Source organism: Prunus mume, linkage group LG3 (assembly GCF_029339155.1).
Source record: "Prunus mume cultivar Tortuosa linkage group LG3, ASM2933915v1, whole genome shotgun sequence".
Classification (NCBI taxonomy): domain Eukaryota; kingdom Viridiplantae; phylum Streptophyta; class Magnoliopsida; order Rosales; family Rosaceae; genus Prunus; species Prunus mume.
In genome coordinates, this window is record NC_142700.1 from 11,950,683 (window position 1) to 11,977,926 (window position 27,244).

Sequence of the window (27,244 nt, forward strand, 5' to 3'; positions counted from 1 at the left end):
CACGTGCCTATGTGAACTACATAACATAAGTTATAGCTTGTAAGTTGTAACCACTCAGAGAATGGCGGGAAAAGAGGTGAGCTTTGGGAGGGAAAATCATTGAAGATCTTTTTTTCACGGGCTCTTATTGTTATTCGTAAAGAAAATTAACGACCCAAGTTTTTCCTTTTTTGAAAAAATGGCCCAAATCGAAACCCTAGGAATCATCCAAGACATCGAAACCCTCGTCTCCGATCAACTTCAAGTGGTAACAATCCACCCTTTCTCAATCTCTCGTTTTTCTTCTTGTTTTTCACAATTTTGTAACTATTATCTTAATTCACTGTGATATTGATACGGCCGGCCCATCATTTTTGCAATATGAGTATTTTTTGCTGCTGAATTACTCTGTTATTATGGAGCTCTGACAAGGGTTTTGCTGAATTTCGCTTTGTTTCAACTAGTTTACTGTTATCTTGCTATATAGTGCCTATATTGATGTCTGCTGCTATACGAATCTTGTACTTGCCTCAGCAAGCTGAAAAAGCTTACTTTTTAAAGTATTTTTTTTTAAGGATATGATAATGGGTTGTTGCAGAAATGAAATAAGATAGAAAACCCTCTCATTTTGATTTGGAGATTGAACTGTGACTTGCATGTTCAGTTGAATACAGATAATCCTGAAGTTTGTTAAAGATGGGCAAAGAAAATTTCTCACTAGAACTTGAGTTGAGATTTGAGGAACCTCATAGGAATTCATAATATTGTCTAAAGAAAGCTACTTTCAATGCTGATGGGCAGGTTTCCTACAAATGGCTGAGTCGGAATTACTTGGTGTCTTCCAATGCTGCAAAGAGGTAGGAACTGTCTTAAAAGCTTCTGGGTTGTTTTTTTTTTTTTGGTTTACATGTGATTGACAGTTTGTATATATAGGTTACTCCATGAGTTTATTGAAAAACATGGAAATGGGTTGGAAGTGGTATATGTTTTGGCTGGCTGGTTGAAGAGCAATCCTTCGAGCTACCATATAAGGCTTGTTTCTGGGCCTAAACTTGCAGGTAACATTTAATTATAGAATAGTGTGCACGTATACTTATGCTGATATCACTGGCGTTCATCCTGGTTTTATTCAATGCAACAGGGAGAGAGAGAGAGAGAGAGAGAGAGAGAGATAGAGAGAGAGATTTCCAATAGGATGTTTTGTACTTTTTCCGCAAACCTTATAACTAGTACACGCATAGGATTATATACGCAGCATATGTACTTGAGTTATGGTTCCACAGTTTGGAATAGATGCTATTATATCTTTTGAACTTATTCATACTTTCATGAGCAATATACCAACATTGGTTTCAATTTTAAAAAAATATATGTAATTGTTGAATCTAATATAACTGTTCCCTCTGTGTATCATCATCTTTTTAATAAGACTTGGTCCGTCTTGTTATTAAACATCAGGTAAGTGGAAATATTATGGAACTCATGTCTCTCAGCTTTTATGCAGAAGCAAAAGAAGAATTTGAAGGCAACTGTTCAGTAGAGGTTTATAGTGTGCAAGCTTGCATCCCAAAAGATCCAGCTGCATTGTGGAATGCTGAATTTGTACAAGCAGAGGAGCTCTTCAAGCAGGCTCCATCGGTTGAAAATTGCTTGAGGGATAACAGGTATATTTCCTTTCATTGTACATCTGTATATAAAATGTATGCTTTTTCTTTCTGAAAATTTAGGAAGTTCCAGTGCTGTAAAGCACCAAGTCTGGTGAATCTGAACAGATTTTTTATTTTATTCTTCTGCTCAGTAATGATTACTTAATAGTTTGACCGTTTATTCATTGGAACCTTTTCTGGAAAGCACAGAAAGATGAAGACAAGTGAATGAAAAAGATCTGTCACTCTGAGTTTTTAATTTATTTGACTGATTTTCTGCTTATTAACAGTATTTCATTTTAGTTATCATAAAGAAAAGGCTCAGATTAGTAGTTCAAAATGATCTATCACTATATGCTCTTAGATTCAGACCCAAAAAAAAAATTGCTATTAGATTTTAAAAAATGAAATTGTTCATCTCAAGGTTAAAGAACTAAATCAAATTTTGTTCTTTTTCTCTCTGATGGGAAATTAAAAAACAGCATTCTTTGTTTTGCATCAGATATTCCTAAAATTCTGAAAATTCTAGGAGAGGACATTTGGCTTTTATACTTTGCAAAATACTAGAGTTTATGTTTTCAGCACTCATGCATGGTAGTGTACTCAGCTGAGAGGGAATTGTTCCGTTCATATTTTTGTTTTCTTTGCTAGAATTTAATGTATTATTTTCACAGGACTGTAATCTATTTGAGAGATATAAGACATATATATACAACTATATATGTGATATTTGGCTTCCTTGATTTTCGATGCTCCTCATCTTCAGGTTTTGTGGGATTTCCAATTCCTTTGTTAAGCGTAATGTGGAGGGAATGCCATTGATCATTGAAGCTCCACAACTTAAAACCAAAGCAGTCGTAGGGCCATCTGAAAGCAATTTAGCTCATCAAAATATTGCATTTCCAAAACATGTCCAGAATAAAGGACAGCAATCTAGCCCAAAAGTTGGTTTACAGGCTCCCAATGTGGTAAAAGATGTCAAAAGTGAAAGCAATGGAATAGGAGCTTTTGATCAGGCTAACAAACCACCAGCAGTCAAAGATAAAGTTCCTCCTGTGCCTGCAAACAAAAAGAAAGTCCAAAATGATAAAAGCTCTTCTGCTTCTGGAGGTTCATTGGCAAATTTGTGGGGTCGTGCATCTGTCAAGCCAAAGTCAAATACTCTGTCAGAAAATAATAATTCTATTCTTAATCATACTGGTTGGTTTCATTTTGCTTTATCTTTTTACATCTTGCCATGATGGATAAGTTGGGAATTTAAAATTCTCTGAGAAACATTTTAGATGCAATAGGGGTGGTTTTGTTTTGCTAAAAAATTGTATTGCTGGCTGAAATGTATCTTTGTGTCCTTCCTCCCACTTCAGGAGCTAGTGCAGACGCTCAAGTTTGTGCCCAAGAAGCATTAGCCAGTGTCAGCAGCGATGATGATGGTCATGAAGTCAATTTCAAGAGAGCTTCCAATGGGGAAGGCACTAGGAAAAGGAGGGTTGTCTTTGATTTCTCAGATGATGATGAAGATGAAGATGCAGTTAATTTAGCATCACCAGATAATCCAAAAGCGCAATCATGCCAAGATCTGAAAGAAAGTAGCAAAGTTTTGGTTCCAGAGGGAAACAGTTTGAACTTTGACGAGCAGGTAGAAGATAAACCAAAGGTAGAAGATAAGCCCAAGGTAGAAGATAAACCCATGGTTAAGGAAGAGGTTTCTGTTGATCGAAAATCTAACCAATCTTTCAGAGAAGATTCTTCAGTTTCAGGCGTCAGCAAAGGGAGAAATGCTGGGATTATACTGAAAGAGAAGACGCATAGCTGTATTCCTGAAAAAGATCTTAACAAAATGGATAAACCGAACAACGCTGCTTCAAGTTCACCTAAAAGAAGAAAAGTTTTGAAGACAGTGATTGATGAACGTGGAAGAGAAGGTACGCTGTGGTTTAAATGCCTTGATTTTCAAAGAGTCCCATTTGCAGTATGTTACTTGGCAAGTTAGCATGGCTGTTTCTGCTGTAAAATTTAACCTTTGCTCTTATTCAACCAAATATAGTAAATTACGATGGACTTCATAGTAACTGTTTGTAAGTAAGTTTTTCTTTTGCAACTTATGGTAACTGTTTAATATTAGTTTCCTTTTAGGTTATATATAGTTGAAATGAATCAAAAATAAATATTTTCTCACTGTGTGAGGTAATCTTCTCCTGTATCACATTGAACAAGACACATATGTCTATTTTTACCTATTACTAATTTACTTTTAGTCTAATTTATACAGTGACTGAGGTAATCTGGGAGGGGGAGACAGAAGCAAAGAAAGCCGACACTAGTATAACGAAGAAAGCTGATAATACAGTTGCCAGTGCTGTTAACAGGTTAGTTTAATTCTTTATAATTACTATTACTATTATTATATTATTTATTATTGGAATTATTATTTCCGTTTTATCCATGTTACTTGGAATTATTTATTATTGGAATTATTAACTCGCAAGTTTATCCATGTTACTTGTTTAGGATGCTTGTAAAGAAAAAACATCTTCTTTGTTTTTCACGCTCTATTCTTTTTCACATCATGTGAATTCTTGATTAGTGGGATTACAAACGTACCAAAAAAGTTCACATCTTATTCAACTGTGCTGATTCCAACTCCCTGTAAATTTGTGGGTTGAAACAATGTGGCAAATGTCATTGCCTTGTGTTAGAGACGGGTAATTGTATCTGATGTTGCAACAAGGTAGTGCAGGCTTAAACAGCTAGAATATTGAATAATCATGTTCTGGAGATACTGCATCAAATAGTGAGATGTTAGAAAAACATGTAGATCCGATGCTGTATATCTCAATTGTTTTGAATTCTGATCATCACAGTTGGCCTTGTATACTTGTACTAGTAATTGAGGCATTCATGTGGTTTCTTTTACTTCCTAGCTTGGATAAGTCAGTCTTGTTATACTTCGTTTGTGCCAAAATATTTCATTTCGTTGACTTTTTTTTGCTGAAGTTTTAGCTTGTGCCTGGTGCCTGAACTCTAATGTTGGATTTGTTAATCCAGGCCTCCTGCAGCTAAGAAGTCAGTGGTAAACACTGCTCCAACAAATGGCAAAGCAGGAAGCAAAAAGGGTGGAAACAAGGACCCTAAGCAAGGCAATATTCTTTCATTCTTCAAGAAGGTCTAAGCCCTTTTTCAAACCCCAAGTATCCCTGCAGCAGTGTTTGATTATAATGGTTCTTACATCTTGTTATATTTTCAAAGATGACAGAGAGAAGAGTGTTTGCTTTTCTTCTCTGCTGCTAATCGAGGGCTCGAATGTGTATATTCTCTTCTTTCGGATTTATACTCTTGATTTTCAGCATTAAACCGTCATGGTTTATTTTTGTACTAGCAGAGTGCAGACATGGGGCCATTTGGATAGTCTGCTTACTTCAAATTTAAATGTGCCTGTGTTCATGTTCTACCGTGGATCATGAATGCAGGTAGGGATGGCATATTCTACATTGTGGTTCATCGGCCATCTACATAAATGAAAATTTTATTTATTAAGAATATGACCACCATTTGAAAGATTTGTTGCAGTGAAGCATTTAACTTCATCACATTGAATAAACTGTTTCGACTCCAACTGAAGGGTTTTTTTTATAATTTGGGCAGCCAGACTCCAACAGAAGCTAGAACAAATAGTATTTGCCTTGTTTCTTTATAACCAAAAACCAAAATTGGGATTTTCGTCGTACCTTAACTACAAGCAGAGATTCTTTGACACAATAACATCACTCTTCTGGTAACACACAAAAAAGGGAATCTTTGCATTGAGTGGGACCAGTGTGCTCCCTTTTATTTGTGTGTGTGAACGGACGAGTGATATGATCCACCCCTCGAATTCAAGAATTTCTCTTGAAGTTAGGTGTGTCGTCCAGCTTACTAGGGTGGCCACCTTTTAAGTGTTTTTTTTGCCACCTTTTTAAGTTAGCCTTGGCTTTTCAATGTTTTCGGTTTCAAAATTTCTTTACACGATGTCAAAGGACATACTTTTTCTTGTCCCAATAGCTCTAACAACGGCTAGTTTTGGGGATAAAAGTAATGACGACTTAGCCAAATATGTAGAATTGGACTGATCATGGCTGAGTATTTTGCAGGTGCATTGGTCTACGGGCTTTGTTATTTGTAACAATTTGGGCAATGTTGTTATAATCCTTTTTAAAAATAAAAATTAAAAAATGATTTTGAGCAAAGTTAATAATGAAGCATCAACAACAAAGTTACAGAAGTGAAAATAGAAGGGTGCACTCAAGTAACATCATGATTATCTGTTTTTTGGGCTTAATTATATTTTGGTCATTATTGGGTACTTATAAAAGTAGCAATGATCTCTCCTCATGGGGTTCACTCACACTATTCATTGAATTGAATTCATGTAAAAGGAACTCATAATGACACAATTTGAAGCAGTAAACGAAAGGAAACTTCGAATACAAACGATGGCGCTAAAGCCTAATTACCTTTGGCTTATGACAGCGTAGAGCTCCAACAAGAGTCCATAGAGTCTCAACTACTTACAGAAAATGAAATTTTGAATATCACAAAATATGTTTATCTGCATTTTGTTGGTTCCAAAGATTTGGTACAACCTGGGTGTCTTCTTCCGGGGGGAGGGGGGGCGAGAGAGGGAGGGAGAAGGAACAAGTGAGATAAAATAAGTCCAAGCATTCCTGTCCAACTAAAGATTACAGCAAACTAGGAAGAATTCAAGTGAATGCAAATGGAAAAGCATAAAAAGTGACCAACTCTATTAAAGATATGGAAGAGAATGAGAGAAAAATATACATGATTTACATTCAATCTTGTGAACAACGTTTGTCATATCCTCTCCTTGAGTCAACCCTCTCGAATCAAGTTGGTTGGCTCACTCAATACATACTTGGGTAGTTCATATTTTGCACCTGCGAGAAGTCATGTAAGGGGGCAAGCCAAAGGGATTTGAAAATAAAGAGAACTTATGAAGGTAAATTTGGCCATTATATAAAGATGTAACAAGTTTGTCCAAAATTCATCCACAAGCGCACACCCCGACACCTATGCACACAACATAAAGCAGTACAAGACATACTCATACTGGATACTGATACTTCTACCGCTCAAGTACCACTAAATTAAACACTAATAAGGTAGAAAAATATAAAATACCCACACACACCCGCCCGCCCAGAGACATAAGCATACGCACCCATACACAGCATAAAGTACTGATAATTTTAGCCCTTCAGCACCACTGAATCCTAACAACCTTGAAAATATACAGTTTTGGTAATTTTTAAAAATAAAAAATAAAACCTGCATAGATAGGAGTGTTTTGGAGGCAGTAAATAGTTGTGAAGACAAATGCGAATTGGATAAGTACCTCTTTCATCATAGCAAATTGTCAAATCAACACTTTGAACAATGACCCCAGCACTGTCCACAATCGCTTGTGCAAGGCTTAGATCTGCTTCAGCAGCAGCTCGAAGTGCATCCCAAATCTCTAAAGTCCAGTATAAGTGAAATTTATGGTTCAGATATAACATGTGTGAATAATGTGACTTCAAAAAGAGAAAAAAAAAAAACCGCAGTTGCAATGCAAAGTCAAATAAGAACTTGATCACAATAATCACTTTTGTTTTGAAAAGATCCTTTTTTATTTTTCTATCAGAAGCATGAGCCTACAACACCACTTCCTATTACAAAAACAAACACATCAAAATATAGGGAAAAAAATATTGAGAAGACTTGTGTGAACCATCGCCTGGATGGCATGTGATCATTGGTAATATTTGCAGCATTCTGATATTACATTGGTAATATCAGAAGGTCGGAGGTGCCCACTAGTGAAGAACTTATTCAACTAAATACAAATCCCACCCTTAGATATTTGGACAAGACGCTAGTCCTTTTTTTATCTGGGTAAGATGAAGCACAATCCTTTTCAACCATAGTACCCCATATAGGTTGTATTTTATTTAATAATAAGCCATCATGTCCTTCCCATGACAACCCACACTCTTTTAACCTTCCCATGATGTTGTAGTTTGTTCAATGTCACAATCCATATTGATGCAGCCATTAGCTACCATTGCATTCACATGATGTGATCATCTCCAATCTTGGTTCTCCCTTATTCCTACCCTGGTTTGCATTCATTTAACAGTTTATCCTCACTCGTCTTGACCTTATCCACTAACAAACCGTCATTTAAGCTATAAGACCTTCTATAGAAAAGTTCCTGGGTTACTCAGTATACCTTACACTAAAATTACCCCCCAAAACAAACACCTTCTATCCAATTTAGACATTTCTTAGGCAAATACTAGTTCTGAATAAAACAGATAGAGCCGTCATAGGATATCCAAACTGAACTAGAAGTTTAATCTTTAGAATGGTGAGAGAAACTCCGAACTGTCATAGGAACAACACTTTAAAGGGATAAACTCCACCCACCCCTCTTTCAAACTGAAAAGGGAAACACAACCAGCACAAGACTAAAGCCTGCTTAGTTATACAGATAATAATACAAACATGCTTGGAGCTCTGCTCCAGAGCACACAACAGTAAATGAAAATCAGATTCCCCTACACTATTAAGAATGCTCAAGGTCAATACCAAGATTCGGGTATCTTTACTATTCATTTCTATACAGAACTCATGAATTATTCAGGATGATCATAAACTTACCAAAATTTTATAGTTTAAAATCTCGTACTCAAGTTCTCTAGAACATTTATGCACCTTAACGGTCATTCAATCTCAAATGAGTGCATATAATGGTTGAACTCAAACAACTGAAAGGAAACCCGTCTCAAACCAACTGTTGAATATCTAAAGGTGACTAGAAAAGCAATAAAGTATTGTTTTCATCCTGTTTTCTCAAGTCAACGTTCACATGATAAGAGCTTCTATTACCCTTCTTACTGTGTGTGTATACAATCAAGCTCACTAATCATTACTGATAGGTTTAAGAAAATGGCTGTCCTGATGAATTAATTATGGTGGATTATGATGAAAGATATAATTCTAAATTGCAACGATTTCCAGATATCTTCCCTGGTTTTCCATATATGAACACATTCTATTGTTCCTTTGTTTAGTTACCACCCCTTGGTTTTCTTATGATTTTCACAAATGTGAAAGATCTGTTTGTGTTATAGAAAAATATTATCTCAGTAGGAACTTAAACAATGTAAAAATAAAAAACTCTATGACTAAGTAATTTCATACCAGGTAAGCTAACCTTAGGTAGAGCCCAAAATTCAATCCAAAGAAAACAAAAAGAACCCCAAAGATTTTCTGTAATTATTCATTGTCATTATATATACATTCAGAGGAAATATTACCTTTCCTGCCTCCATAGTGAGGAGCAGTGTCCCAAAACTCTTCACGCATCTGCAAGAGCTGAGACTTTGTTAATGGCTGAGGATGCTTCCAAGGTTTTGGCTTCCGAACCTTTTTCAAAGCCCCTGTTTAATATACAAGTTCTAATTATTGCCTCTGAAATTACGAGTGCTTTTAAATTCCAACGATCAACCACTTTTTCAGGGCATTGAAAATGATCAAAATATAATCAAGGATTCTTTAATAGAAAGAACTACAAAACAGTGACAACTTTATTCCATCAACTGAAGCCCCCAACAGATGAACCTACTTCTTTCCTTTCCCTTATTTTCTTCTGTGAACTAAAAAGAAATACTTAAGCAGTATAACCACAAATCCCCATCCAATAATAACCTGAAGTAGTTCAATAAACTAATCTAGAAAAGGAAAACTCATGATTTTTTCTGGATTATGTATGCCTTCCAACTATGACATTCATAAGTTCAATAAGACCTAAATTCTCTTTCCAGTAGTACTTCACAATATAACAGATGGCATAATAAACTAAAATTTTATCTAACGCATATCATTGCACAACTTTCAGCTTGCGATCTATAAAAAAGCGCAGATCACACATACATTCAGGCACACGCGGACATGGGCATGAACACAAGGGTAAGAGAGAAGAGGAAGATATATACAAGACTTTCTGAATTTGGGGCTAAACTAATAAAACCACCTAATGTTTTTCATTTATGATCACATAAACGTCCAACATACAGGCTGGAAATAATGCCAACATGCACACATCAAAGAATGCCCAATACCATCTTCGGCATAAATTCTAAGTCTGGATTTTCAATAAACAGCTTGATGGTTGAAAGAACATTTAAAGGCCTACATCGATCTCTATAACCACAAATTTCAGATGTTCCATTCTTCAGCTAAACGGAATGCCAGTGCTTAATCCTCTTTCTAACTCTATCTACCAAAATGCAATGAAGGTTCCCTGTTCTTTTTCTCAAAAGAATTCCACTGCTTCATCCTTTTGAGCATTGTCAAACAACAAAGCATATGAATCTTGCAACCATATTAGAAACTGATTGTTGAAGTTAAAATAACAATAATTCATAAACCCCAATTGCATGAACAAAAAATTTCAGGGAAAACAAAGAATTCAACAGCTTGACTCAGCTCAGCTCAGCTAAGCTCAACCTTTCTCTGTAAATCATATCATTATTTTACAATCAGTTCAAAGATTTCAACTTTCGTTTCCTGCGTTTTCCAAGCAGCCAAACGGAAGCCAAAGCATCAAACCCAAAAGAAAAACGAAAAAACTGAGGCAGAGAATGATAAAGTGACCTCACCGTCTCCTTTGGTCTGTGACGATCCAGCACAACCCATTCTACAGAGAGAGAGAAACGAAAACGAGAGAAATTGAGAGCTCCGAAAGAAGCAGAAGAAGAAGCAAGCAAGCAGCCTTGAGCTTCGAGCTTCAGCTTCGTGAAGACGCAAAGTCAAAAGTGGAGAGACCTGACCCGACCTGACTTCCGGGCAGAGAGCCTGCGGTTTTTCCGGTGACAGATCGAGAGTTGTAATAGTAAAAGTCGGAGGCTTTATTAGATTTTTTTTAGATTTTTATTTATGTATTTCTGATTTAATTAATCATTGCTCAATTATATACGAATGACAGGAAACATCTTCTACTTTTTCTTTATTTTACTTTTTAAAATATTTTAATATTTTTCTACAAATAGAGTGTTCATTGGATTGGTCTCGGTTTTTGGTGTAGTGTGGATTCAGAGAAATACTTCCATGAAACACGAATATCACTATTTTGATATCTCATGTCAATAACATTATGACACGAGTGATAACACTTTCACATAAGTATTATTTATCGGTGATAGAAAAATAGTGTTATTCTCATTGCCTACCCATTTGTGTCATGAAAAAAGTTGGTCACTCCAAGAGAATAGCCAATGCAAGTCTACAACCCATTATTATATTATTTATTTTTATCTTTTACATTTACTATTATATTTTATAAAAAATAGGTGAGAGAGTTGAGATGATATTTTATTACAAAAAGCAAGTATGGCTCAATATACCTCTTCACTTTGAAGTATGCAATATTACCTTATTGGAGAGAGTATGTACACTTTTTCTACCCATTTGCCTCTTTTTCTTGGAGCATGAAAATGCTGATATAGCAAGACAAATAAGATTTACCTACTTTTTTACATCTTCCCTGCAGAGATGCTCTGTATAAAAAAATTTCAATCAGTAATTACTATCGATTCGACCCAATGAATTCTCATTTCTTTTTTACTCGTATTTATCTTTCTGCTTGTTTCATCTCTCACTATGTCAATCGTGTTCACAAACTTTTTTCATTTAGTATTTATATTAGGCGAGTCCCAAAAATAAATAAATATATTATATATGTGGTATACATATTAATAGTTATATGCGCTATTTTTTAGTTGTGTATTAAACTATAATGTAGCATGTGAATGTAATGTATTGTGCACGTATTTCTGGTGACATTCAACATTTTATTTTCATTTTTAAGAGGGAGGCATCACCGTCTATTTAGACGAAATATTCAAAGAAGCTAATGATGAGTTCGGCCAGAAGTATTGTTTTTTATGTATTTTGTACGATAATTCAATATTTAAATCAACTTGGCACTATGCCACTGTCTAATCTCCCTCTTCTATTTGCTGCTTTACTAACTCTCAATGCTTCTAATCTATCTATCTCTATCTATCCATCTGTATCTATTTCAAGGTGACTTGTGAGGTTGACAGGAATGTTTAGAAACCAAACCAGCGGGCAGTGGGGACTCTTTGTTGTTCAAGACTTTTCGTTTTCATCTTTAAATCCTTCAACAGTGGCCCTTTGTCATTCTAAATAGACCTTTACCTTTCTAGAGCCAAATCAATCCTTGTAACCTTTTTCTTTCTGTTTTTTCTGATCATGTTAAAATAATTTTTAGGTTTACCTACATACTCATTCTACTGGTAATTGGTTCAGTGAACAATAATTTATTGGGTTTCTTAGATCTAGGTTCAAAACGATTAGCTGCCATTAGGTTTAGTCCAAGCGTTTTTGGTTTTAAATGTAGGTCATTTGACTTTTATTACTCTTTTTATTGTGTCGATTTTACCTCTTGAGGTACATAAGGAAAACATTGAAAATCTAAATTTAATGAATTATTTATTTGTAATTAAATTTCAAATTTTAAATTTGGAATTCTTTCATTGATAATATTTACCTAATATATGGGTAAAATACAAATTAATCAATTGAAGTAAAGGCCCACATATTATACTAATCAATTAGGCAAGCACCCATATTAAATTATGTACCTAACATACAGGTAAATAGTGTTCTTATTAGCAACGAAAAAAACTTAGTGATAAATCGCGTTACTTATAAGTCATGAACATAAATTAGAATACTTCGTATAAGTTAGGAACATAAATTAGAAGACTACATATAAGTCAGATACAAAAATAGACAAATAAAATTATATGTTACCTATAAAAAAAATGTATATAAAATACTATCATTCATTGTCTAAAATATGAAAAAACAAAAACAAAAAACAAAACAAATATATACCTATGCAATAGGCAATATGACAATATACCTACACCATAGGATAATTTATCTACAAGAGTTTATACTATACCTCTACCATAGGGTGAACAAAAATAAAAATAATGGCATATAAATTCTCATCTTACTCATTTTAGACAATAGGGATATAATATGAACAAAAAAAATTTAAATACAAATCAGTTAAATACAAAAATTTGAATCAACATGTCAAAGATGGAATGTAATCTACGTAGCAAACTAGTCAAGGGACTTGTATCAATAGACAATAATTCGAGGACTAGACTCAATTATTGGTTGGATTTTTGAACCACTATCAACTTTTCTAAATTAATAATTAAAACTCATCGGAAAATTCCTAGTTCTTTAGTTAATTACTTGTCTCATCGTTGAGCCATGGTAAAACTGTATAATGAGTGGTAAGATGTGAGATAATTGCTTGAGAATAGTCTGCAGGGGTTGGTTCAACTAATCCATTGAACATGCTGTTCAAGCTTTCACTTTGCATAATTTGATGAACTTTGAGGCACTAAGGATATGACCTTGACAAGGCTCAAAGGAATCGGGTTATGCTTGTTGGCCTGATGAAGGATGGGAAGAGATTTTTTTAATTAATAGATTGCAATTGTTGATTGCTGCTGGCATTCTTGATTGATGTAGTCAATGGTGGCCATGGAGGAAGAGGGATAGAAGTAGAGCCAACGGTGGGCACGGAGAAGAGATACAGAGAGAGAATCCTGGGAACTATGCAATTCATAATTAGTCTATTAAAATAATAGTAATTTTAGGCAAAAAGTATTATTAAAAATATAGTAATAAATAGTAGTGAGAATTAATTTCAGCCATTTATAATGTGTTAATCTAATGGTCAAGAACTTGTGTCAAAATCATGTGTCAAAAATATGGTGCCACGGATCTATCCTCTATATATATACACACAGTGGCGGATCCAGGATTGGAAAGCCAATTGGGCGGAACTTACATACTAAAATCGACGATACAAGTAAATTTCATTAATAATCAGAAAAAAGATACACATAGTTAGGGGGAACGTAGTGAGCCTTACCCTCAAATACATCTATACATAAATAAAAGCTTAACAACAAAAACAAAAACCACAAGTGAAAGATAACCTACGAATAACATGTAAAAGAAATAATTTAAATCAAACATACCAACAAAAAATCAAACAAATTCTCATAATAATAGCATCTCAACAATATGAACAAACAACAAATTAAACATTGAAACATCTCAACAAAATTCCTAAAATCAAAGCCCCAACTTAATTTCAACAAAATCACAAAATTATAATTTAATCTCTAAGTAAATCCTAGAATATTCAATTTTAAATTAAAACTATAATTAAAGATATATAGAAAATGAGAGAATTAGAAAATACTTCTTGTTGTAGAAAGGATAGGAGATGATTTTGCCAAGTTGCCCACTGCCCAGCCAGTATAATAGGAATATGCAGCGAATACAGAGGGGGGAAAAGAGGTTGTTGTGGTCGCTATAGAATAGAAGAGATAAACAAGCTGTGGCAAAAGAGAAAAGACAAAATATATGGGACCACTTCCTCTTGGAAGTTGGATGGGCAACGAGTTTATATTGGATTAGCTTTTAAGTTTTTAAATTTGGGCTGCCCTTATAACATATATAGGTTTTAAAAATAAAATAAACTTTGCCCATCCTGCCCTTTACACAAATCCGCCACTGTATACACACACACAAACACAAGTAGTAGTATTTTTCTGTTTAGTACCCTCTCATTGCCACAGGCTCACAGCTGCTTATCTAGAATAAATATGTTATTGGAAAGCTTATTGACCATTGATTCAATATGTAAACTGTTGCTACTAGTGTGTGGATGAGGGTGACGGTAAGGGTGAGCTAGCCATTAGAAGGGAATATGCATGGTTCGGTTCCCCAAGTCTTCTCAGTAAGTTAAACAATGCCAAACTCAAACTGCATATATATGGTTTGGGTTGGGACCGCCAAGTAAACAGAAATAATTACCTGAGCCTCTAAATAGCTTTCAAAGCAAATAGAAGTCTTTACCACAGTCCACAGTATCACATAGAGATTCAAAATAGTCTTTAAAGTCAAAATAGCCATCTCGGACTACACATAATAAATATCACACAATGGTCAAAAATGACAAAAAACACATGCTCTCTAAAGAATCTGAAAATTCTAGACTGGTTTCCCCTATCACTAATAAAAGTAATTAAAATAAAGCAAAGATATTGTTTAATTTCAAAAAAGAAAAGAACATAAACTAAAGAAACTAATTTGATATTGCACACAGCCGCCCAGGCCGCCTAGCCCCATTTTTCGAAAATTTCATTGTGATTCTTTGTGTTATCGGCTTGATCTTTCCTCTTCGGGTAAGTCCTCCAAATCCTCAAAATAATCTTGTTCTGGTCTATTTCTTTGTTGTTTTGACAAGGAACTTATTCAAAACAGAGAAAGAAAACCTACAAGAAAAATGGGCTAGAAAGAAAACAGAGAAAGAAAAACTATTTCTTTGTTCTTTCGTCTTCAAAGATATCTTGTAGAAAACCATTAAAATCAGACCAACAATCATGACATGAAATATGAAATTAGATTATATTCAGCCCAAAACTCTGTCCAATCAACATGAGTTACACTAAAGTAGTCTTTGAAATGCTTTAACAACCACGCCCCAAGAGAAGCTATTATAATATTTCTGTTAGTTTTGATACGTTAATATAATAATACTGTCATATTGTGTTGTAACTCGCAAGTTTGTGGGAGTCTTTTTTGTTGTGTGTGTGTGTGTGCGCGCGCGCGCAAGGGGCGGGGAGGTGGAGGGGAATGAAATGGAAGAAGGCCAATGCATTATGCATCCAAGGGAGAATTATGGCCCAATCCCGAAAATGGATTTCTCCAACCCTTAAATTAGATCTGCAAACGAATTTTGCACTCAATGTATTTCATATTTTTGTCATTTTGGGATTTGACATGCTTTTCTTCACATGTTGATGTTTCGCGTGTCTCTGTTCTATTTTATTATATGGTAGGATGCAGGATATTGAACTTATGCACATGTGGTATGCTCTAGATTTAGCTGTTCTTGAGGTTGGAGTGATGGAAATGACTATGACTGGTGAAAGGAAAAGTTTTCATCAAGTTGCATTTGACCATTTGAAAGATCTACAGAACCATTTGGAGGCTGTCAATGACATCCCTCGCGAGGTAGTCTATTCTGAATATGGTTTTCTTTTAGCCTAACATTTTCAAACGTACCTCCTTTTTGTGGTTGTTAAAACTGTTATTTTCTCATGTTTATGCTAGATAAGTTCAACTTGCAATTACATGTCTAACATGTTTCCTCGGGCAAATCTGTTTTGCTTCTTTGCAAACTAACAACTAGAAAGCTTATGTTTTGCTTCCAGCATAACCTCTCTTTGTTAACCGTATTTCCCATAACCTCTCTTTATTAACCGTATTTCCCAAGTAGAAGGGTACCTGTAAAACACTTATAGTGGGAATTCAAATCATGTCATTCTCTTATGAGAAATTCATCCTATTTATCTGTCCTTGGAACTTTAGTAATTTGCCTCCCCACTATTCAACTTTAGTATTGATAGCTTACTAATTGTTTCCCAGCTACTCAACTTAAACTATATACTGTAGGGTTTCTAATTTCTAAACAAGTTTCCCATGCTGCTAATTGTGAGATTTTTTAAGGTGAGAGAGTTGCAGAAAACTTTATCAAATTAATAAAATTATCTTCTAATTAGAGTCAGACTCTCCATATATAGTGCTGACTAAAACCAACACACCCCTCACTGGTTCATCAGGTGTACTCAAGGTGAGCAGCCCTGGAATTCTTGTCCTTGTTGACCATAAGAACACTATCAATCTATTGGTAGTCTTTAATGAAAATGTCTTGTTCCTGTTAGTTGGAAAGAGTCAATTTCCCCTCTCATTCTCTCCGAGGTTCTAATCTTTTTTGTTTTGCTTGGTTCCTGGCATTACATGGTAGTCTTTAACCAACCAATGAATTCTCCCGGTGTGGCTGCATCAAGGATGAAGCCTCCCCTAAAGAAAGAAACATCAATGAAGCTTTTGAGAGCACCTAATTAACTTGATATATGTAAATATGTAAAACAGCAGCCATGACAAAACAGTGCATTCAGAACATCAACATAGGATGCAAAAGCGATCCCACAGGAAGATTTAAGTTGAAAAAAAAAAACCACACATATTCTCAAGCAACATATTTCTGATCAACTTCTAATACCAAACAATATATTAACTCTCATTCAAATCACAACATGAGTTGTTGAAATCATGATAGAATACACATATGTAACATCTTAAAAGCAGAAGTTACCCACTTCCAAGGAGCATCTCGAGCAGGAAGATTCGAAGGCTTTAGACTGAGACTAGCAAAAATATTCACGAGATCTCTTTCTTCACTATCTGCATGATTGTGTTCAACAGCACAAGTGTTACCACATAAAGGAAGGAAGGTAGGTTCAATAAATGACAAGGCAACAAAATTACCAACCACAGTCACAACTGTGCTACAATTTCAATGTTGTGAAGATATATACTCTTAACTTGCTAGGAAAGAATTGGACACCCAAAAATAACACCTAAATATATTACCAATTTTATTAAACTTAAAAAAAGACTTAAAGTATAACCAATTCTGCAGTTCCAAAATAAATAAAATAATAATTTGTAAGTCATATTCCTTGCTTGGACTGGAAATAGGTGATGGGTGCCTCATTGTTGAACTGTGCGTGGCTCCTTTACTATTTTGGATTCCATCTTCTTATAAGAGGTTTCACCAATTAACTAAGACATCCGTTAATTGCTTCTCCCCAGTATGCTCATTTCCAGAAGCTACGGAAATCTTTGTTTCTCCTATAACTGAGATAAGAAATCATAAGCATTGCACATATAGCATCCATTTACCATAGGAATAAAATGCTATCTTCACACTTTTAATAACACATCCAAAATATTCTGAACAAAAAAAGCTGAGTAGATACAACAAGTCTGTCTCAACACTTTCACTAACCCAATTCTATTGCATGAACTCTACAATAAGAGCAATTTATAATTTTTCTTTTTATAAGAAACACAAATTTAAGTTACAAACTTCCATTAAAACAAAGAAAGAGAATCGTGATGCAGAAGACACTGTTGATAATAATAGTGAAGATTATTTGTACCATTCCCTATACTCAGTTCTGAGGATTTGACTTCAGTAGCAGGCAAAGTTGCATCTACTAGATGGTCACTGGACTGGAACCATATTCCTTTGAATTCTGCTAACCACGAGGGGCCTTGGTTCTGACGAAGACACAAGAGCAACCAATTGCACCACTAAGAGTATATCAAAAAGCAAAAGCTTTCACTATCTAGCATGTACTCAATCATCCATATATACAAGGGGAGAACGGAGATTATGTGGCTCGTAGAATCAAAGCACGATAGGTAAAATGGAGGGTTTTGTTAAGCATATATATAGAGTGAACATCATATTTTGCTAGAATTGAAAGCTAAGTTTATAGAACATCTGTTAAACCAGCCATGCTATATGGGACTAAATGCCGGACAGTTAGAAAACAGACATATTCATAGTTCCTGTAGGTACATATTAGCCAAATGTTACAACTAGCACAGTGATATGCACACCTCTATCTCTGTTTCTCTAACGGCATATTAGCAATTATTAGACACAAATTGTTAAGAGATCAGATTAAAATATTTGTCACCTTTTGAATCCTTTAAAATTGGAGATGTTTGCTGAATAATCTTTGCTATGCTTCAAAATTGAAGTGTCATTGCCTAACCTTAAAAACCTGGTTTTTATAGTGAAAGGGATGTCAATGAACTCGAGGTCTATCCTTCTTCTAAAACATTTTCAGCTAATGAAGTCACAGTCCTTTTACACTAATGGAGACTCGATAAACGATATTTCATGTTGGTATGTTAATCTGGTGCTTTTGAAGTTAGTTTGAAAAGTTAAATATAATTAAGAGATTCCCAACCCATGCGTTAGCAAATGCAACCTCTAATTTTTTATTATTTATTTTCTTTGGAGTTGAGGTGGAGTTCACACAACAGAAACACAGATGCTGATACAAGAACAAATATAAAAGCTTAAATGAATTAGATTTTTCACTTGAGGTGGTGTAATATTTCTTTTCTTTTTTTTCTGTCCTTTGGTGCGTTGGGTTTGGGTTCCTATGCAACAGGAGGAGGAGCCAAATCTTGATTTTTTCTTTTTTCTCTCAGAAAACAAGAGGGCATGACCAAATGTCAAAATCTATAACAGAAATGCAATATCCAAAGAATGAAAAGCAGTCCAACCAAGAAGAAACTATAAAATATTAGTGAATCAGCAAAACTTATGAATTTAGCAAATAAAGAACCTAAAGCCAGTTTCAAGCAGAAAAAACTTACTTGTGTAATATGAAGAGCCTGCTCAAGGCGCTGAATTTGAATATGTTGTTCTGTAACAATGTCAGCCATCTGAAAGCAAAGAGAAAGAAGCCAATGGAAAAATGAACACCACACTAACAACATCACACACTCATAGCCATAGACCATAGATGGATTGAGTACATCAGTGCATGACCTTTTGAACCTGAGAGGCAACCGTTTCGAGTCTATCCTCGGAATGTTGTGCTTTAGACTCTAAAAAATGGACCTAGGCTGGCAGCTAGGCGGCTAGGAGGACGGCGACGGCTAGGCGGGCGCTAGGCGGCTAGGCGGGCTCTAGGCGGCTAGGCGGGCGCTAGGCGGCTGGGCTGGCCTCCTAGGCGGGTTAGGTCTTTTTTCGTTGCCGAACCCGGAGGACGAAGCAGCCGAAACCGAAGAAAACAAATCGAAGCTTGAGTTGATAGAGAAGCGAAACTTCGACTGCAACCTCCGTCCTCTGCGAGTGCAAGCTTCGTGTTCGTTTCGAATATATTAAAAGGGTATAGCCGTTCGGCTATACGCTTAAAATATTCGAATATATTAACATTTATACATTTAAAATATTCGAATGTATTTAGAAAGTATAGCCGACCGGCTATTCGTTTAAAATATTCTACTATATTTACCAAGTATAGCCGCACGGCTATACTCTTGAAATATACAATTTTGTAATATCATTCCAAGGTTTGGGGCTGAAATACCACTTTAGTCCATTGGACTAGAGCTATTTCTTCAATTATTTTATTTGTACAAGCTATATTGGGAAATGAGAATTTAAATTCTCTCCAATACCTCACATTCTAATGATTTCCAGCTAGTAGCCCATTGGGCAAGAATAAAAAAATGGATTTTATTTATAACAAATAACTCGGGTTTAACCCATAAATTCAACAACAAAAAATGGGATGTCAATGAACTCAAGGTCAATCCTTCTTCTAAAGCATTTTCAGCTAATGAAGTCACTGTACCTTTACACTAAGAGAGGCTCGATATACGATATTTCATGTTGGTGTGTTAATCTAGTGCTTTTGAAGTTAGTTCGAAAAGTTAAATATAATTAAGAGATTTCCAACTCATGCGTTAGCAAATGCACCCTCTAATTTTATTTTTATTTTTTTCTTTGAAGTTGAGGTGGAGTTCACACAACAGAAACACAGATGCTGATACAAGAACAAATGTAAAAGCTTAAATGAATTAGATTTTTCACTTGAGGTGGTGTAATATTTCTTTTTTCTTTTTTTCTGTTCTTTGGTGGGTTGGTTTTGGGTTCCTATGCAACAGGAGGAGGAGACAAATCTTTCTTTCTTTCTTTCTTTCTTTTTCTTTCTCTCAGCGAATAAGAGGGCATGATCAAATGTCAAAATCTATAACAGAAATGCAATATCCAAAGAATGAAAGGCAGTCCAACCAAGAAGAAACTAGCAAATATTAGTGAATCAGCAAAACTTATGAATTTAGCAAATAAAGAACCTAAAGCCAGTTTCAAGCAGAAAAAACTTACTTGTGTAATATGAAGAGCCTGCCTAAGCTGCTGAATTTGAATCCATTGTTCTGTAACAATGTCAGCCATCTGAAAGCGAAGAGAAAGAAGCCAATGGCAAAATGAACACCACACTAACAACATCACACTCATAGCCATAGACCAAAGATGGATTGAGTACATCAATGCATGACCTTTTGAGCCTGAGAGGCAACCGAGTCTATCCTCGGCATCTTGTGCTTTAAACTCTAAAAGATGAAGATCGAAGTTGTAGTTTCTTGATGCAGCCCACAGAAGCCGTACCTAAAAAGCATTGCAAAGCCCATTTCTCAAATCCAACAAACCCTTTCTGCTACTTTTTCATTGAATTGAAAATTGCAAAAAATAAATTGAAAAAGATGTGAACCTCTTCTAAAAGAGCATTAAGCCTCTCATCAGTAGCCAATGAGTCTCTCTGTGACATACAAATGCAACCAAATATTATATATTTGCTTTCAATTTAGCATATACTTGAAAGCTGAAGATTTTAAGCTGAAACGGGAAACAAACCTTAAGAGTGAACAAAACAGACTGCAAATGATGTATGTGGGTTTAACAGAAGTATGGAACTCAAGGAATGTGAGATGTTGTGCATGAAGAACTGCTCCTGCACAGCTTTTGCAAACTTGGATACCAGAGATGGAGGAAGTGGGTGCCTGCTGTGCTTTAGTGAGCTGATTGATGTAAGAAATTTCACTGAAAATGGGCAAGATATTTATTTTAGTATGGCAGCATCAGAACTAGGTATCGAGTCATTTTTAATCTCAAAAGTCAGTGTGTTAATGCAAATTTTAAAGAAAACAAGAGAAAAAAGAAACATCTTTGGATATGGAACAGTCAATTATGAGTTATCCATCTCTTCATGATCATGTACAAAAAGTAAAGTAAAAAAAAATCAAACCCAAACCCAAAGGTTGTCACTCTATAATTTTGGATTTGGACACAATTATCAAACTCTACTTTCAAAATTCGTCTGTTAAGATCAATGGATGACAGACATTACAGAATTTTTTTTTTCTTTCTTTATCAATATCTAACTTCTCACTCTTTTTGCTTTCAAATATATTTCCTGCCTAGATCATGAAGACTATACAACAATCAGTGCTAAACCTGCTAAACCCAATTCCCGGCGCCCGCTTGGGGATTGTGGTGGTGGGTGTGGTGGTTAGACCACTTGGGTTATATTTTATAGTCTCATTGAATGTGAAGAAAGTAAGAATCATAGTAGGCAGTATTGTGTCATCTCCTGGGTGTAGCTCTGTTTTTTCTAATGTTTGGAAGAAGCAGCACCAGATAGATGGTAAGTCGTTTTCTAGTCTTCTTTGGAAATAGAGAGCAACTTGGTTATTTGAAAATTTAACTACGATGGCCTATTGCGATATAGATGACATGATGTTAGAATTTTAAAAAAATAAGAAATGTGTGTCAAATTATAGGATAGCACCTCCCAATTGGAGATGCTCTTATTTGTACTTCTCTTGGGCATTTGTCTATTAAAGACAAATGTGGGGTTCATCTCTTCTACTCTCTTTTTTTCCCCCATTTGGCAACTCACTTAAGTATTAACTTGAGGGGGACAAAAAAACTGAAAGAGAGAAAACGATAGGAAGAATTAAAACAAGTATACGATTCAGAAAATTGCAGCTTCCTTTGAGTTGATTTGGTATTTGATTCTGGAAGACTAACCAAGTGAGTGGATGACCACAAATGATTTAGATTTTTCTACTAGAGGAACGCTCCTAATAGTCAATTGTCAGGCAAGACACCATCATTCTTGAACTAAATTTGAAGTAAGCCCACCTTTGATTGAAGAGAATTTTCTCCATTTCACACTGGAGAGAGTGATGTTTATTTGCATTCAATTATGCATCTAAATTTGATATGACGTGCAACGATACTGTCGATAATGCATCAGTAACGCGTTTACATTGATAATTGATATTGTGTCAAAACGAAATCTACTCCAAGCTACAGTGAAAGGGGATCCCTTATGAGAAATTCATCCTATTTATCTGTCCTTGGAACTTTAGTAATTTGCCTCCCCACTATTCAACTTTAGTATTGATAGCTTACTAATTGTCTTCCCAGCTACTCAACTTAAACTATATACTGTAGGGTTTCTAATTTCTAATCAAGTTTCCAATGCTGCTAATTGTGAGATTTTTTTAAGGTGAGAGATAGTTACAGAAAACTTTATCAAATTAATACAATTTTCTTCTAATCAGAGTCAGACTCTCCATATATAGGGCAGACTAAAAGAAACACACCCCTCACTGGTTCATCAGGTGTACTCAAGGTGAGCAGCCCTGGAATTCTTGTCCTTGTTGACCATAAGAACACTATCAATCTATTGGTAGTCTTTAATGAAAATGTCTTGTTCCTGTTAGTTGGAAAGAGTCAATGTCCCCTCTCATTCTCTCTGAGTTTCTTATTTTTTTTGTTTGCCTTGGTTCCTGGCATTACATGGTAGTCTTTAACCCACCAATGAATTCTCCGGGTGTGGCTGCATCAAGGATGAAGCCTCCCCTAAAGAAAGAAACATCAGTGTAGCTTTTGAGAGCACTTAATTAACTTGATATATGTAAATATGTAAAACAGCAGCCATGACAAAACAGCATTCAGAACATCAACATAGGATGCACAAGCGATCCCACTGGAAGATTTAAGTTTTAAAAAAAAGAAAAAAAAACCACACATATTCTCAAGCAACATATTTCTGATCAACTTCTAATACCAAACAATATATTAACTCTAATTCAAATCACAACATGAGTTGTTGAAATCATGACAGAATAAAGGAACAAACTTTAAGATGCACAAATCACAACATGAGTTGTTGAAATATTTCCAAAATTCATACGAATGACAAAAAAACGCTGGTCTCCTTGCATTGCAGGCTCCAAAATCTAGCAAGGAATTCTTCATGGGGTCTTGGACACACCCAATCTGCAATCTGCGTTTCATTTACTTTTAATGACCTTGAACTTTCTACTATCACAAATTATGTTAACCTTCTATATGATAGAATTTTACCACTCATCTTTAGGGCTGTAGTACTAAATGGACAATGCTGACTTTCGTGATCTGCAGAGATCCGTATCAGTGGTCTTCTTTTGTGTGTCTGTGTGTGAATGCTCAAACGTCCGGTTTCATATGTGTCGCATATCAAACCTTAGTTGATTGCATAACATGAATTTGTAGTAATATATTTTATTAATATCCTAACATGATTTTGATAAGTCATGGGTTATGAGAAGACTGTCTTTTGCAGCACTGGATTAATTCTTAGTTGTGGAGCACAAAGTCACTGCACCATGATGTCAAGAGACTGTTTTCTAACTGACTGAGGGTTATCCGTTTTCCTTTATTGTTTGTCCTTTTTTAACATTGTCAGGCTTGTAAACTGACTTTGAGCTCGCAGGGATACGTGAGTTGCAGAAAGAGAATCGTGATATGTGAGCAATTTATAATTTTTCTTTTTATAAGAAACACAAATTTAAGTTACAAACTTCCATTAAAACAAAGAAAGAGACTCGTGATGCAGAAGACACTATTGATAATAATAGTGAAGATTATTTGTACCATTCCTTATACTCAGTTCTGATGATTTGACTTCAGTAGCAGGCAAAGTTGCATCTACTAGATGGTCACTGGAACCATATTCCTTTGAATTCTGTTAACCAAGAGGAGCCTTTGGTTCTGACGAAGACATAAGAGCAACCAATTGCACCACTAAGAGTATATCAAAAAGCACAAACTTTCACTATCTAGCACGTACCAATCATCCATATATACATGGGGAGAATGGAGATTATGTGGCTCATAGAATCAAAGCACGATAGGTAAAATGGAGGGTTTTGTTAAGCATATATATAGTGTGATCATCATATTTTGCTTGAATTGAAAGCTAAGTTTATAGAATATCTGTTAGACCAGCCATGCTGGATAGTTAGAAAACAGACATATTCATAGTTCATGCAGGTACATATTAGCCAAATGTTACAACCAAAACAGTGATATGCACACCTCTATCTCTGTTTCTCTAACGGCATATTAGCCATTATTAGACACAAATTGTTAAGAGATCAGATTAAAATATTTGTCACCTTTGGAATCCTTCAAAATTGGAGATGTTCGCAGAATAATCTTTGCTATCCTTCAAAATCGAAGGGTCATTGCCTCAACCTTAAAAGCCAGGTTTTATAGTGAAAGGGATGCCAATGAACTCGAGGTCAATCCTTCTTCTAAAGCATTTTCAGCTAATGAAGTCACAGTCCTTTTACACTAAGGGAGGCTCGATAAACGATATTTCATGTTGGTATGTTAATCTGGTGCTTTTGAAGTTAGTTTGAAAAGTTAAATATAATGAAGAGATTCCCAACCCATGCGTTAGGAAATGCACCCTCTAATTTTTTTTATTTGTTTTCTTTGGAGTTGAGGTGGGGTTCACACAACATAAACACATATGCTGATACAAGAACAAATATAAAAGCTTAAATGAATTAGATTTTTCACTTGAGGTGGTGTAATATTTCAAATTTTTTTTTCTGTCCTTTGGTGCGTTGGGTTTGGGTTCCTATGCAACAGGAGGAGGAGCCAAATCTCGCTTCTTTTTTCTTTTTTCTCTCAGAAAACAAGAGGGCATGATCAAATGCCAAAATCTATAACAGAAATACAATATCCAAAGAATGAAAAGCAGTCCAACCAGGAAGAAACTATCAAATATTAGTGAATCAGCAAAACTTATGAATTTAGCAAATAAAGAACCCAAAGCCAGTTTCAAGCAGAAAAAACTTACTTCTGTAATATGAAGAGCCTGCTCAAGGCGCTGAATTTGAATCCATTGTTCTGTAACAATGTCAGCCATCTGAAAGCAAAGAGAAAGAAGCCAATGGCAAAATGAACACCACACTAACAACATCACACACTCATAGCCATAGACCAAAGATGGATTGAGTACATCAGTGCATGACCTTTTGAGCCTGAGAGGCAACCGTTTCGAGTCTATCCCCGGAATCTTGTGCTTCAGACTCTAAAAAATGGGCCTAGGCGGGCGGCTAGGCGGTTAGGCGGACGGCGAGACGGCTAGGCGGGCGCTAGGCGGCTAGGCGGGCTCTAGGCGGCTAGGCGGGCGCTAGGCGGTTGGGCGGGCCTCCTAGGCGGGTTGGGTCTTTTTTCGTTGGCGAACCCGGGGGACGAAGCAGCCAAAACCGAAGAAAACAAATCGAAGCTTGAGTTGATAGAGAAGCGAAACTTCAACTGCAACCTCCGTCCTCTGCGAGTGCAAGTTTCGTGTTCGTTTGGAGTAGATTAAAACGGTATAGCCGCGCGGCTATACTCTTGAAATATTCGAATTTATTAACATTTATACATTTAAAATATTTGAATGTATTTAGAAAGTATAGCCGACCGGCTATTCATTTAAATATAATTAAGAGATTCTCAACCCATCCGTTAGCATCGTTTTCATTGAGTACTAAAAAAGACCGTTACATCTATTAAGTAACCTCTAACGGATGGGTTGAGAATATCTTAATAGTGAACATCTATTAAGTGGTTGTTGTGTGTATATATAATATGGCAAATTCCGTTGCTCAGTGCCGTTACATTGATGTTTTATGCCTAACTATTTACCATGTTTTATATTAATTAACCTCTTTATACACACTTCCGCGCCTGTATGAGGCTTTTTTTAAAAAAAAAAATTTAATTTATTTTAGAATTATAAAAGATAATAGTTAGTTGTGTTCCATAAAAATATAATTTGTTATCTGATTTTTCTTTTAATTTTTTTCAATGTGAAAAAGTATGAATTTACCATATTATCCTCATTTAATTAATAATTTCAATTCTTAATGTTTGCATTAACCAATGGTATTTTCTGGTATTTTGAATGTTTTACCATTCTCTACCTTTTGCTTTATATATATATAGATTATGGTATTTTATCATTTATATGTCCTTTTATTTTTGCATTATTTATGTATAAATTTATAATTTATAATACAAAATAATTATAAATAAATAAAACGCCTAGTCAATTACTCCTCTAGGCGCTCGGCCCATGCCTTCTGCGTAGCTATTTTTAGAACATTGGTCAATCGACGCAATTTCAATTCGTTACAACTTACAATGTCGTCAAGTGTACTGAAAAGACATGTTTCATATGGAATCCAATAGAAATGTATTCTAATAATAAACACGGCAAGTAAATTACTTTAAAATTAGCTATTTTCTCTCCTTTAATTAATTACCAAACTAAATTGTTTTATTTTATTTTTTTGGTTTGAAAAGATGTTTGAAAGGTTAAGCTCAATTCTTTTTCTTTTACTTATATAATAATTTTGATAAGTTAAATTTCTAATAACACTAGTATTCAAACGTAATAAAAATATAAAGTTAATACCTTGGTCCGTATTTAGAAAACAAAATTAATAAATACATTGATGCGAGATGATTTGAATTTTATGAAATGTTGCCAATAAGGAAAAAAATATATATATTATTGATTATAAAATCAATAGTCCTTTTTCTCTTGGCTTGAAAGTAAGATCAGTGTTCTTCTATCTAACTAAAGGCATCCCCGAGGCACATGTTACATCCCTTGGCCGTTTATGCAAAACTCAATCAATTGTAAACGTGAAATTTACAGCTTAAAGTCTTTACTTGA

The 27,244-nt window shown here is 35.1% G+C and overlaps 3 protein-coding genes and 1 long non-coding RNA gene across 6 annotated transcripts; 1 reads left to right on the top strand and 3 right to left on the bottom strand.

The window, feature by feature from the left end:
- Positions 1-48: 48 nt before the first annotated feature.
- Positions 49-5,162, top strand: POLD3 (DNA-directed DNA polymerase). Its single transcript, XM_008228163.3, has 8 exons — positions 49-247; positions 781-836; positions 913-1,037; positions 1,484-1,643; positions 2,392-2,825; positions 2,990-3,547; positions 3,895-3,991; positions 4,671-5,162. Exons 1-8 carry the CDS (start codon positions 179-181, stop codon positions 4,792-4,794), a joined length of 1,623 nt encoding a protein of 540 aa, XP_008226385.2. The 5' UTR covers positions 49-178; the 3' UTR covers positions 4,795-5,162.
- A 1,007-nt stretch (positions 5,163-6,169) lies between these two features.
- On the bottom strand, positions 6,170-10,616 carry LOC103325969 (uncharacterized). Its single transcript, XM_008228164.2, has 4 exons — positions 10,325-10,616; positions 8,981-9,103; positions 7,015-7,134; positions 6,170-6,556 (listed from the first exon to the last, which is right to left on the bottom strand). The coding sequence occupies exons 1-4, from the start codon at positions 10,359-10,361 to the stop codon at positions 6,492-6,494; spliced, it is 345 nt and encodes a 114-aa protein (XP_008226386.1). The 5' UTR covers positions 10,362-10,616; the 3' UTR covers positions 6,170-6,491.
- Positions 10,617-16,395: 5,779 nt separating this feature from the next.
- Positions 16,396-19,616, bottom strand: LOC148918745 (uncharacterized). 3 transcript variants are annotated; one of them, XR_016125362.1, is made up of 5 exons: positions 19,213-19,616; positions 19,038-19,106; positions 17,801-17,921; positions 16,955-17,495; positions 16,396-16,655 (listed from the first exon to the last, which is right to left on the bottom strand). XR_016125362.1 is itself a non-coding variant. In XM_089048873.1 (5 exons), exons 2-5 carry the CDS (start codon positions 19,104-19,106, stop codon positions 16,589-16,591), a joined length of 342 nt encoding a protein of 113 aa, XP_088904999.1. In that variant the 5' UTR covers positions 19,213-19,616; the 3' UTR covers positions 16,396-16,588. The 3 variants fall into 3 exon arrangements, 2 of the variants coding, with proteins under 2 accessions (XP_088904999.1, XP_088905000.1); XM_089048873.1 differs by having other exon boundaries at positions 16,955-17,039; XM_089048874.1 differs by lacking the exon at positions 16,396-16,655 and having other exon boundaries at positions 16,736-17,495.
- A 4,416-nt stretch (positions 19,617-24,032) lies between these two features.
- Positions 24,033-25,864, bottom strand: LOC107880770 (uncharacterized). The gene is made up of 3 exons (XR_016125357.1): positions 25,548-25,864; positions 25,373-25,441; positions 24,033-24,273 (listed from the first exon to the last, which is right to left on the bottom strand). It is a non-coding gene; the product is annotated as an uncharacterized LOC107880770 (long non-coding RNA).
- Between the last annotated feature and the right edge of the window lie 1,380 nt (positions 25,865-27,244).